Consider the following 14,094-nt stretch of genomic DNA (forward strand, 5'->3'; position numbering starts at 1 on the left):
TCTTTAAAACTACGCGATGGATTTGGGTGCGATTTTTTTTTATTTTTTTTTAATAGATAGAGTAGGTCAAGAGGAAGGTTAACACCAAGGTTTTATATTGCCACCGTGCGAAGACGGGGCGTGTGACTAGTTTTCATAAATGCTTAGAATTTTTATGAAAAACAACTACCTAAACGCTTTTGCTTTCAACGTTACGTTTCTTAATATATAGTGAATCCACTTTGGATTTGTGATAAAACGTATCCAAAATGGAAGAGTTCCATTCACCACAATTCATAAAATATCGATATTATTACGATAGAGAATTATTTATTTAAATGATTGATACTACTTTTATATTAGACAGTTACCTATAATAGCTATCTACATGCCATAAGGCGGGAATCGAACCCGCGGTCTATTACCAAGAAGGTACAGACCATACTAAAAATGTCATTACCACACAAAATAATTTAACAGTTAAAGTAAGGTTTACCAATAACAATGAAAGAGGTTTTCGAGGATGTGCAATAAAAACAATATTTATATTCAATTAAAGGTTTTTAATCATCAATATTTCTCAATAATATATTATCTAAGAACTGAGCAGGGGGTTCAATTGAGTTTTGGTATCTCGCCCAGCTTAAATACCAGATAATAGTCATTATGTGGGCACAACAGCCCACTGTTCTACGCCCAAAGATACAATTGCAACAGTATGCCTGATGGTAGGAGCTTCTTACAAAGTACACAATTGCGTCCAACAGTGCATTGCATCTTATTATGCTCGACTGCTTGAGACCAACACGTCGTACATATAAGGTCATGAGCTTCAACCTGTAATAATAAATACAAAAAACATTAGTAAATATCAAGTAACTTGCAATTGTGGCAATTGATTTGAAAACCGAGAAATTGTGTGCTTATGAAAACATAAGTAGGTAGTAACATTCTTATCAAAATTAGAAAAACACTTTCGTAGACCACTTACCATACGGGGAACGGTCCATTGTTGTATGCAACGAAGTATATCTTCGTTTTCTAATACCAAAGAACCTCCAGCAGATCCACAATTTATACAATATACTATATTCTGCATCCATTGTTGTAATTATAATATAACTAAATTCGATCACAGACAGAGCAATATCCGAAAATGCTAGTAAAATCCAGTTCTTCACACAAAGCCGAGTCTACCAAGTACGCAATCTAATCGGAGTCCGTAATCAAGCCAAAGTTGTTAGAATAAAACCATGAAACGCATAGAAAATCACAAAAGAAACGATAGTCGCAAAGCTATCAAACTGACTTCTAGCAAACTGACTGAAGTACACCAGTGTTGCCAATTACGAAAACTATAATCCTACTCGAGTGCCAAGCTAGAAATTCGCGATTTCGCTCAAAACCATCTTAAAACATTATACAAATACTAGTTTTTTTCTAGCTAGTCAGTTTAGGTATTTAAATGAATAAAGTGTTAGCAACTAATTTTAATAACCGACTTCGGAAAGGAGGTTCTCAATTCGATCCGTATTTACCGAAATCCCGAAAACTTCCGAAACTGGCAGCACTGGCCGACGGAAACATTTTATAAGGCATCAATAATTGTGACCCTACTTTTTATTTGGAATTTTTTTATTTGAAGTGTCCGTGGAATACTAAAATATGTTTCAAACAATATAAAAATAAATAAAAATTATAGTATAATTTATATTCACATCGGTTCTTAGGCCAAAATTGAACAATGTCCTTTAGGTATCAGCGGGTGGCGGAGGTCCGATTTTAGTAGAGGAATGCTATTTGCAAGAAAGCAGTTGTATGTGAATCCCAAAATAGCTTACCCATGACTGTAAATTCAGCTAAATGTAAATTAAAGATTATTATCTCTATGAGAAGTTTCTTATCCATCAATAACCTGCAGCAATTAGGTATTGTGTTCAAACTTGATTTTCATTGCAATTTAACTGGTGATAAATTATTCTGGTACCAAAAATGATGGTGCTGCACTGTTATAGGAAACCTATATAGGCCAATAGTATTTAATGAAAATTAGCAACCTATGAATTCTTTATAAGATTTTATTTTCTTTGATAGTATTTATTACTTATTCATAATTCAATTTACCATAGTAAACTTTAAATAGGGCTTATTATGTAAAATAAGAATTACCCTGTGCCCTATCCTATCTATCATAAGGATGTATATTGGAATTTCAAAGCTTTTTAAGTATTTACAATAGTTAGATTTTTGTAACAGTTAATATGAATATTATTCTACCATATTTTAGTAAGAATATTACACTATGTATTACTTTTCGGAAACAATACATTCAAAAAACGTTAACCAATCCTAATCACTCAAACATAAATCAAGAGACTTATCTGAACATTAACACATTTAAATAAAACATAGGACTGTAGTTGCCAATTCAATTATAGTTCGGCCATTCAGAGAATGCGTTCCTGACACGTCGCGATTGAACTGACGACGTAACTTTGCAATGGCGTTGCAGTTACGATAAAAATATTTTTGCTGGTTGTTTACCGTTTTAACAATTGAGGAGCATTAAAACAACATTATTATATCAATAATCAATGAATGTTATAATTTTGTGCCAAACTGAGTGTCAAATAACTTGGTAAACAATATTTTTCTAAATCTATACTGCGCTATTACAAGGTTATGTCAGCGGTTTATATTTTGTAGTGCTGTGCTAAAAATAACAGGCAAGTATCGTAATCTGTTCTTATACAGTTATAATATAAAATAATACGTTTTGATTTTCTTTTTAAGAATTGGAAAATAATGGACTATAAGACTTAATTATAACGTTTATGAAATATAAAAATAAAACTATGACCAAACCGCATTTTTATACTTAGATTAAAAATGGTAACCCCAAATGGCGTTATGGGCCGCCATTTTGTGACGCTAAAACAGTCGTCCGTTGTCGTTTCGTGCGCATAGACCACGTTTTTCAAGTGTTTTCGATCTGTTTTTATTTGATTACCCGGCTTTTGTTAGACCGAGATATCAGGATTGATTCTGTTATTGATAATAATATAATTATACATGTAGGCGAAGATGATGATGAAGACACCACCTCCTCAAGCAAATCGGAGTCTGATTAATATTCTGTTCGCACATTCAATTCAATGTACTTGTAACAAAGAATAAATAAAACAATTTTATTATATGAATATTACCTTTTTTTGGTTTCCACTTAAATAACTAAAATATAAAACAAATGATTCCGCCAATTTAAAACGAAAATAATCTTAAAATAATGCGGCGGTTCATTTTGAAGGAACGGTAACGAACTCAGTGTTATGTTGTGCCCATCACTAGTCGTGACTAACTGATAGGTGTCAGGAACGCATTCTCTGAACGGCCGAAGTATAGGTAATCTATTATTTTCTGTCACAAGATTTGTCACAGGTACCTATATCTGACAATAATAAACTTATAATAATTTTGAATGTCTCTCATTGGGTACGCCTTCTTTTAAAACCTTTACCTTTCTTAGATTTCATCTTGTGTTTCCTTGACAACCGATTGCTACTTGTGCCTGTGATTTCATCAGCTATCATTCCTACTGTAGATAACTTTTTCCTTCGATTTTTCTCTGCTTTTGTAACAGGCAAACGAGTGAGGTAATTTTCTTCATATTCAGTTTTCTCCTGCTCATATTTAGATATGGACTGCTTGACGTGATTTCCTGTGGCAACTTCTAGTGGAGCTTCAGAATATTCCTCTCTAAGTTCACGCATAATACTTGAGTTCAGGAATTGCTTCTTAGACTTTTCTTTGTTTTTCTTTTCACTGTCAATTCTTGAAGTATTTTCATCAAAGTGCACAGCAGCTAATTTAGGTGGCACATAAATATTTGATTTACTGACCTTATCTTTTTTGTCCTCGCCTTCATCTGAAGATTCACTAGACTCCTCGGCAGAATCATTTATTTTACTTACTAAATTGGAAGGGTTAGCATGATATGATTGGGGATCATCTTCAGTTGTGCCACCAATAACAGCAGTTTTAACAAGTTTGTCAATTTGGTACTTCAATTTTGAATCAATGGGTCTAATTTTTTCAAGAACCGTTCTTATCTCAATTAGCCGATCAATTGATGGATCTGATTCTATTCTTTCCCCAGAGCATTTTCTTAATACTATATAGGTCAGATTTATTAAATAACTAAGAAGCATTTGATACTTCATTTCCAAGAAGCTAAGTCCTTTATCTGTGGACAGTTCTCCACTTTTAACTCTGACCAGCATGTTGTCTACAAGCTGTGACACTTGCTGGACGTTAGTATTCATTTCCTTGAGCAATTTAACAGCTTGTGGAAGATCTGGTTGCTCCATTTCGTCTGTAGCCTGTAACAGTGACAAAGACATTAATATTTTGTTAGATAGCATCATTAAATTCAATTTGCTTCTATTGTCCAGTGGATAATATAGTCCTATGAAAACTTCCTCAGTCTGAGCCTTTTCACGATTGCTGATTGGAGATGAAGGTAATACTTAGAATCTTGCGTACCTACTCATGCAAATACGTCGAAATTACAAATGACTATTTTAGGAAATCTTGCTTAATTATTGCAGAATACATTTATTCTGTGATCAAATTACTCATCACAAGATTTATATATTAATAATTCAAAACATTTACCTGCACCATGATGCTGACTGCTTAACCTCTTCTAGTTTTGTTTTGTTTGTTATTTCAATTCTTAAAATATAATAATGACGGCCAGTTTGTTTTAAAAAATAATCAAATGTTTATTAATAATAATGCTTAAAATTACAAAATTATCACAATTCTGTGAATATGACTAACGACGCGCGTTTTATTTTTCTTTTACTTTCCTTGATTGATGGAAAAAAAATCACGCAGACCATAGACACAAACAGAAGAGAGCAGTCAGAGTCAGAGCGAGCGATTATACACTAAAGGTCATGGCACATTATAGCGGCACCCCAACAGTCGTGCGTCGCGGCGAATTAAGTTACAATTAAGACTGCGGCTAGCTGCCAGCGCGCTAACTACGCATTGTCCGCAAGGTGCCAGCTCGCCGTCCGCGCACCGGCCGCGAGGTGTAAGCTTGCTGTCACCGCACTCAATATTATTTTAAGACAGTTATGATTGAACACGACGTAATGACGTTGTTTTGCTGCCGACTCGGAGTCGGCGCGTAATGGGCATGCCGTCGGCGCGCTGTACGCATGAGGCCCGCTCGCTTGCAGCACGCGGGCTGCGAGCCGAGTTGTGTGGTAGCGGCAAGCGCGCTGATTGCTCGCCGTTGGCTTTTTCATATTGACATTACGAAATATATTATAATATACACGATTTAATGCTCTAAATTGAATGACTTAAATGCTGCTGTTGCGGTGCCGCTTTACTGAGCCATGACCCTAATACTGGGAGTCAGAGAGTATAGACAACAGTCTGTTGTTTCATGACTACTAACCTTAGCAAACGTACTAAAAAACTAATATTGATAATTGCAAATATTTAATGTAAGAAGTATGTATTGAGATGAATCTCGCGTTAAGAAAATTACTTTATTTGGGACTAAGGCGCCTCGCATTACATCCATGATGTCCTCAGAGTGATCACAGAACATCGATCTATGACAGACTCACAGAGGCGACAGTACTGACAGTTACTTTGATGTCAACGTCAAGTACTAAGGATTGACAGAAAGACTGACAGATGGGAGACGTACGAAGCAGCAGCGACTGTATAATGATTATATTTTCCTTTAATTTTAACTGAATATAATATTTATTGAAATATGTTATCGGTACGTATCAATTCAGTACAACTACAAAAATAAGATTTATATTAGCATTATATATATCTGATTGCATTTTTCAGGTCCTCAAACATTGCTTTTTACTTAGTAGCTTGATTCACTTTAGTAATGGATTCTACGTACCCGGGGTGGCTCCGGTGGAATTTAAAAAAGGTCAGAGGATTGAAGTTAAAGCTGTTAAAATGACCAGTATACACACCCAACTTCCATATGAATATTATTCCTTACCTCTATGTTTACCCAAGAATGGAACATTTGTATACAAATCAGAAAATTTAGGCGAAGTATTACGTGGAGACCGCATAGTAAATACGCCGTATGAAGTCCATATGGCAGAGAATATAAAATGCAGGCTTCTGTGTCATCATAAAAATAATCCCATAAACTGGAGTGTAGAGGAATCTGAAAAAGTTGCTAGTCGCATTGAACATGAATATTTTGTGCATTTGTAAGTAATCAATATCTTATTTGTTTTTGCTCATTGAAAATTTTGTTACACATAGATTAATCCATAAAAATTTTCAGGCTAGTGGATAATTTACCGGTGGCTACCAGAATCACTAACAGTGATACTTCCGAAAGAAGCATAGAACAAGGATATCGCCTTGGTTTTATGTCTAAAGGCAAAGCCTACATCAATAATCATTTGAAGCTATTGCTCAAATATCATAAGCATAGCCAGTAAGTATTTGTGTTTCTACTCTGGAGCTCTTGAATGTTACGCTTTGTATGTTAACTTTCATAGAGATTTAAAAATAAATACAATTAAAAGAGGCTTATTCTTTTCACTATATTGAGTGTAAAATCTAATTCTGTTTGCTAATAAAGAAAATTAAAATTTACTATTATATTTTTCCAGGGACTCTTACAGAGTTGTTGGATTTGAAGTGGAGACTGTTTCTGTGGATAAAGATGATCTCACCTTTGTTGATGATTCATGCCAGTTCCCAAATGACCCGAGTCCTCAACTTGTCAATGAAGACACTGGCACAAAGTTATATTTTACATATTCTGTAGAGTGGGGAGAGTCTGACATAAGCTGGGCTTCCCGTTGGGATATTTATTTAGGCATGAAAGATGTACAAATACATTGGTTTTCTATTGTGAATTCTATTGTAGTGTTGTTTTTCTTATCAGGTAACTTTTTTATTTTTGTTGTTTTGTAGCATTGTGTTATAGATATTTTCAATCAATCAGGGTATTTATTATTAAAATATAATGTTCAGGTATTTTGACCATGATAATGGTGCGCACATTAAGAAGAGATATAGCTCGTTATAATTCTGACGAGAGTATTGATGACATGATGGAAGAGACTGGCTGGAAATTGGTTCATGGTGATGTGTTTCGACCTCCACCTAAAAGAATGTTATTTGCTGCTGTAATTGGCAGTGGCATCCAAGTCTTCCTAATGGCCCTCATCACAATTTGTGAGTAATCAATAACTTTTTACATCATTGTTAAAAATAATGGACAAGAACAAATTTTAGTTTCGTTTTGCCTTGCATAATAAGTTAGATAAGAATTAATTGGATATTAATCTCGAATTGTTGGAAATTTATCATAATCAGAATAATTAAAACCTCAATGGCGGGTTTGAAAATTAAAATGCTTTTGTATCAGCTATTTGTAGATAATAAAATAATGAGCAAAAAGTTTTGACTCTCGTATCAGCATTTTTGTGAATTGTTAGAATAAAACTAAGTTTGTATAGTTTATGTGGTTTGCTTTGCTTATAATCTTTTTTTTTTCAGTTATTGCTATGCTTGGCATGTTGTCGCCGGCTAGCCGTGGTGCGTTGATGACCGCAGCCATATTCCTCTATGTTTTCATGGGTCTCATTGCGGGTTACTACTCAGCACGTTTATACAACACCATGAAAGGGAAACAATGGAAACAGGCCGCATTTCTCACAGCTACATTATATCCAGCAATTGTGTTTGGCACATGTTTCTTTTTAAACTTTTTCATTATGGGAAAACATTCCAGTGGCGCAGTTCCATTTTCCACCATGATGGCGTTATTATGTTTGTGGTTCTGCATCTCTTTGCCATTAGTGTATTTGGGGTACTACTTTGGATGTCGTAAGCAACCATTCCAACATCCAGTAAGAACTAACTTTATTCCAAGGAAAGTCCCTGAACAAGTTTGGTACATGAATATATTTATTTGGTAAGATTTCAACTTTTACTATTTATGATTCAACAAGCTTCAGCCAGCGGTTTCACCCACTTCCTCATGGACCAGCTGCACACTTCCCACAGCCGTATTAGAAGTACCCTGTATGTCGTTCTGATGTATAAGCTATTTTACTGCCAAGTTTCACCAAAATTGGTTCAGGCGTTTGCGCGCGTAACACATACATACCTACACACTCAAATAGTATCGACTTTATGACAAAGCACATATGCTATTTTTTGTCCGGCTGTGGCAAGTGGTTCTCCCGAGACGAGAGTGAGCGAAACCGCGGGAACAGCAAGTTATATATAAAGTATTTTTTTTTATTTATGTTAAGCATAATAATTAACTTACAAAAAAATTGTTTCAGTATTTTGATGGCTGGCATTCTACCGTTTGGGGCTGTATTCATTGAATTATTTTTCATTTTCAATGCTTTGTGGGAAAACCAATTTTATTACCTGTTTGGATTTTTGTTCCTCGTTTTTTGTATATTGGTGGTTTCTGTATCACAAATATCCATTGTAATGGTTTATTTCCAACTCTGTGGAGAGGTAACTATCTTCATAATATTAGAATTGAAGCACATACTTGGGGCCAGCCTCGACGATCGAAATTTCGGATTATTACGAATTGTGCAAATAATTAGTCACAAAAATGTCTACTCCATTATAATTTTGTCGCACTATTGCGCAAATTGATCGTCTAGGTGGCGCCTTATATATAAAAAAAAATTGATAATACAAGTTTATTGTTTCTCTTCCTTATTTACAGGATTATCATTGGTGGTGGAAGAGTTTTATTGTTTCGGGTGGTTCTGCAGTGTATATTTTGATATACTCAATATTTTACTTTTTCACAAAATTGGAAATCACCGAATTTATACCAACATTGCTGTATATTGGATACACAGGTAAATAAGTTGAACTATATTTGTGTGTTTTGGTACACCATTTTTTTTTTTTTTTTTTTTTTAACGACGTTAAAAATCATCAAATGACCCCTTCCGCTGTGGGTTAGCAGCGGAGAGGGAGTGTCAGACTCTTACTGACTAAAAACCGTCGTGTTCCGTCATGGGCCTTTTATATACCAGGGCCGCGGTATCTCTTTCGAACAACCCGCAGCCCCGGCAGGCCTTGGCCCTGCTGGGCCCCGCTGGGGTTGCTGACATCTCTTTGAGGAGCGCGTGGAACAACGCGCGCCGTCGTCACGGGTCTGTCGTCTAGAAAGACAGAGGGTCGATGAGCCACCCGAACTCACCGCCCACAGACCCACGCCTACGGTGGCCGGGAGTCATCTCGCGACACCCGGCGCCCATGGTGTCTACCTGGTCCAGCGCGGCGGCCGGGATGAGAGGTGCGAACTCTCTGGCGTTCCGCCTCCTCCTTCTCGAGCATGACCGCTTCGCAGAAGGAGGCGACGGCATCCCATTCCCTCTCGCCCCGGACCATGGCCTGAACCAGGGCCGGACGCGAGAGGTCGCCGCCGCCCAAAGCCTCGACGAGGACCCGGCGGTGCCCCTCCCATGCGGGGCACTCCTGGACTGTGTGGTCCACCGTGTCCTCGGGGCTGTCCGCACAATGGTGACACCCGGGCGCCTCCTCACGACCGATGCGGTGCAGGTACCTCCCGAAACAACCGTGTCCGGTGAGGACCTGCGTCATGCGGTACGTGAGGGCGCCGTGACTCCTCCCGAGCCACTCCTCAAAGAGGGGACTTACGTGCCCTTTGGTACACCAACAATATTTTCATTTGTATAGATTGATCGATTATAAAAATTCTTTTACCTCTCGAAAGCCACATTATCTGCGAGTAGCATAGGGTGTATTTTATCTTAATGATTGTTTCTTGTTTTTTCAGGACTTATGGTATTAACATTTTGGCTTCTGACTGGCACTATTGGATTTTTCGCAGCATACACTTTTATAAGAAAAATTTATGCAGCAGTAAAGATTGATTAAATTTATTTATAGTAGTTAATATAAAGTTTATTTAAGTCTGTATGTGTGATGAATGAATTGAACAAAGATCTTTTGCTGTTTAATCTTGTGCATATGTATGATTTGTGTAAATAGGTAAGTTTGTAGTGAACATTGCATTTTAAAAGCATAGTTTTATCTGATTTTAAATTAAGGTTCATTTTGTATTATTTTGATTTTAAGATAACAGAAACACTGCCTGCTTTGTTCGTGAATTTCACTAAATCTCCGATTTTTGCAAATACCTGCTGTCTCAAACTGTTACTATTTCTCATTCTCATCATTATTAATTGCAAAAATACTTAGTGTTTTTAAGTTACTCTTATTTGAATTTCAAAACACTCATAGTGGATATTAAAATCTTTTTAGAGGTACAGTTGTGATTTTTTACTTATATCTGATGCATCCTATTTAAAAGAATCCCCTGGTTCACTGTCGAGTCGCTTGTTGTAGGGATGTTTCGTGAGTTTCAGCAGGGCAGCATCAGCCCATCACTAAGCTGATGCTGCCCTGCTGCTTATGTGCTCTTCTTAAATGCACATCTTCATATGAATAAATGATGTTTTAAAGCGATATGATGTATTAAATAAATACGTATTGCATAGACTATTTCCCTTGATTATTTACAATTTTTACAGGACTATAAGTATAAATCATCGTAGAAATGTGTCTATGTAGAAAACAATCTGTATCCTTCTTTAATGTAAACGTCTTTAGAGTCAGAGCAATGACGCGACGCAGAGCGACTGCCTATCAGGGGCCCGATTCTCCTAATTTTACTTAAGCGAAATACGATTCACATTCGACTGCGATCTAATCACGACTCGATTACGATAAAAGCGTAATGTGCGTATGTGGCATTCCGCTATTTTGTCTGCAAATGATTTACGATTGCAATATGATTGTAGAGCAAACTACCGTATAGACTAAAATCACCAAAATAGCAGACCAATCGCAAACCAATCGAATGTCGTTGGAATACGATTGGTCTTATATTAGTAGCAGAATGCCCGATATGGTTAAAACTGCTATTCCGATCTTATTGCGATTCAATTACTATTCGATTTTGACATTTTTAACATAGGAGAATCGGGCCCCTGAAATTTGAAGACGATCACCGATCATCCCGATTTAGGCACCCCGATACCCCTTGGTAAGACTAGTTATTAGACTTTCTGGCTTTCGATGATCCGTAACGACTGCCAAGGATACCTTTGTCGATAGAGACAACAATCCATTAAACTCGAGATGCTACACTAAAACGCCATGTTTAGCTGTGCTGTATTTTCGTGCGTAGGTATGCATGTTTTTCCATAGGTATGGCAGTTCCATTTAGATTCATTATTCCGAGGCGAGGAGAGGACAGAGGACGAATAATTATGGGACGATTCATATCACCAAAATATATAGTCTGTGGTATTTGTGTATGTCAGTGTCTGTGTCAATGTCAACCCAACGTTTGAAAATGTCAAAAATGACCGGAAAAGCGAAATGTCATCAGAAGCATTGATAAAATAAATATTTATTTTTACATTAAAAACGTAGTATTTTCTACGTAATTAATATTAAGTTTCTAAATTTCTATGTACAAAATGGAAACCAAAGTAGCAATAGTAACTGGAGGCAACAGAGGCATAGGATTCGAAATAGTGAAAGGGCTGTGCCAAAAGTTTGATGGTGCTGTGTACCTTACTGCTAGAAACGAGGAAAGAGGACGACAAGCCGTTGAGAAATTACAAGATTTAGGCCTAAAACCTCTATTCCACATACTGGACGTCACATGTGAAAAAAGTATTCAAGATTTAGCTACACACATCGCAACACATCACTCTGGAATCGATGTTTTGGTAAACAACGCCGGCATCCTAGACTTCGATAAGGCTATCTCATCTCACGAAGACGCCAAGAAACTCATCGATACCAACTTTATGAGTTTGTTGACCATTTCTAAGATATTATACCCTCTACTTTCCAACACAGCCAGAATAATAAACATTAGCAGTGATTGGGGCCTATTATCCAACATACGCAAACAAGTCTGGCTAGACACATTGGTTAAGGAGGACCTTACGGTTGAAGAAATATTAGAGTTTGTAAATGAGCTGTTGCGAGCAGCTAAAAATGGTAGGAGTTCATTTGTTTCGATGGCAGGGCATTTTGGAGATTACAAAGTGTCAAAAGTGGCTATGTCAGCACTAACATTTGTACAGCAACGGCAGTTTCTGGCACAAGGCAAAGACATTTCCATTAACTGTGTCCACCCTGGATTTGTAATGACTGATATGACAAAAGGAATGGGTGACTTCACTCCAGAGCGAGGGGCACGGGCACCTCTGTACTTGGCCCTGGAGGCGCCCCAGTCACTCAAAGGAGCGTTCATTTGGCATGACTGTCATCATGTTAATTGGGATGACTAAGGATGTAATGGCTTTTAAAATTGTTAGTGTTACAACCATGTTAATCCTGTGATATCAGTGTCACATGCACTTTAAACTAAAATATATGATTTCTTTTAGTTGAAATGTTTTCATTTGTTACGTACATCAGAGAATATACTGTATAATAAGATATGTACTTATATTTCCTGTCATGGAGGTTGTGAATGATTTACTTATACAGCAATGTAACAAACAATACATTATATTCTTTGTTGGCCTAATTGTAACTAATTATTAATAAAATTAAATTTATTATATCTGTTCCCTTATCAAGGCCATCATCACTGTGCAGGATGATGTAAAATTTGTTAGTAAATATAGTAGGTACCTGTTAAAAAAACACTTCTTATTTCTTTTGATTAAATATCTTGATATGTACTTGTTACTCTTTGCAATTTACATAACCTTTGAATATTTTTAAAATAGTATATAATTTAACATGAATGAGTATTCAGCATAATTGGTCACAAAAGTGATCAAATAGATTTTAAACATTAATTAGTTTAAATTAATTAAAAAAAAAAAACATACTTTTAATCATAATACTGCAGTCTAAATAAAATTATAGGTATTTAGTTACTGAACGCAAACGTAAGCTATCTCTACCTAATATCTTAACCAGGTTGTATGAATTAGATTCGTACAACAGGCAACAGGACCAAGTATTAACTTCTACTCCTTTAATGTCTCGATTATTTTCTTATAGGAATACCTACATAACACATAACAACTAAAATATTTCATAATATATTTAAATATAAATAAATGACTCAAACAAGGCAGACAACAACATAATAATTATATTATTATACCAACAGTGTACTGGTTTGATAACCCCTTGATAACTCGTACAATAGATAACAAAACCAGTGGGGTTGTTGAATCAGATCTGTGTTTCGAGTATTAGGTATTTTATTCAACAGTTACCATAAAGAGATAAATTGGTAGCAATCTCTGCAAAAATAAGATCAGCGTAAGTCCTACATATATTTAGGGATTAGCATGTAGGTATATTGAATAGTAGGTCAAGATGGTGAATTTAATCCTCGTGGTTTTGTCATTTTTTTAACTTGTGGTATCTCACGTTACAAAAGAAACAACGTTAGCCTTAAAATCCTACAAAGTACTTAGTAGGTAGATAAATGTGAGTCTAGATAGTTATAATATTTAAACTGAAATTAGGACAGTGGAACCTAATTGAACCTCGTATACACTTAATTCCCCAAAGATAATTAACCTGGCTACTTTTCAGTGGTTCCTGAGAGATAACTATCAATTAGGAATTTTGTGGATTTAGCCAATCGATTCCAAACTTCTTTTTACGTAGATACCTTCTACTTAGGTATTTACCTACTGGAAAGTTCAAACTTAAACAAAACTAAAAACTGGCTAATTCTTTCTGTTGAAAAAGCTGTTTATAACAAAAAGAAAACGACTTCTAAAAATACTGATCATCATCCTCCGAGCCTTTTCTTCCAATCATGTTGGGGTCGGCTTCCAGGGGCCCGATTCTCCTAAGTTAATAATGTCAAAATCGAATAGAAATCGAGTCGCAATATGATCGCAATAGCAGTTTTAACCATATCGGGCATTCTGCTACTAATAAAAGACCAATCGTATTCGATTGACATTTGATTGGTGTGCGATTGGTCTGCTATTTTGGTAATTTTGGTCTATACGGTAGTTTGCTGTACAATCA

The 14,094-nt window shown here is 36.1% G+C and overlaps 3 protein-coding genes across 3 annotated transcripts; 2 read left to right on the forward strand and 1 right to left on the reverse strand.

Annotated features, from left to right (window-relative positions):
• Positions 1-2,037: 2,037 nt before the first annotated feature.
• LOC124646023 (neuroguidin) lies at positions 2,038-4,903 on the reverse strand. The gene is made up of 3 exons (XM_047186039.1): positions 4,654-4,903; positions 3,380-4,358; positions 2,038-2,413 (listed from the first exon to the last, which is right to left on the reverse strand). Exons 1-2 carry the CDS (start codon positions 4,660-4,662, stop codon positions 3,465-3,467), a joined length of 903 nt encoding a protein of 300 aa, XP_047041995.1. The 5' UTR covers positions 4,663-4,903; the 3' UTR covers positions 2,038-2,413; positions 3,380-3,464.
• A 753-nt stretch (positions 4,904-5,656) lies between these two features.
• On the forward strand, positions 5,657-10,333 carry LOC124646182 (transmembrane 9 superfamily member 4). Its single transcript, XM_047186266.1, has 9 exons — positions 5,657-5,788; positions 5,863-6,248; positions 6,326-6,481; positions 6,660-6,937; positions 7,027-7,230; positions 7,555-7,972; positions 8,349-8,532; positions 8,753-8,891; positions 9,839-10,333. Exons 1-9 carry the CDS (start codon positions 5,780-5,782, stop codon positions 9,937-9,939), a joined length of 1,875 nt encoding a protein of 624 aa, XP_047042222.1. The 5' UTR covers positions 5,657-5,779; the 3' UTR covers positions 9,940-10,333.
• A 1,079-nt stretch (positions 10,334-11,412) lies between these two features.
• Positions 11,413-12,773, forward strand: LOC124646255 (carbonyl reductase [NADPH] 1-like). Its single transcript, XM_047186372.1, has one exon. It carries the CDS (start codon positions 11,541-11,543, stop codon positions 12,372-12,374), a length of 834 nt encoding a protein of 277 aa, XP_047042328.1. The 5' UTR covers positions 11,413-11,540; the 3' UTR covers positions 12,375-12,773.
• Positions 12,774-14,094: the final 1,321 nt, after the last annotated feature.

Source organism: Helicoverpa zea, chromosome 3, assembly GCF_022581195.2.
Source record: "Helicoverpa zea isolate HzStark_Cry1AcR chromosome 3, ilHelZeax1.1, whole genome shotgun sequence".
Lineage (NCBI taxonomy): Eukaryota > Metazoa > Arthropoda > Insecta > Lepidoptera > Noctuidae > Helicoverpa > Helicoverpa zea.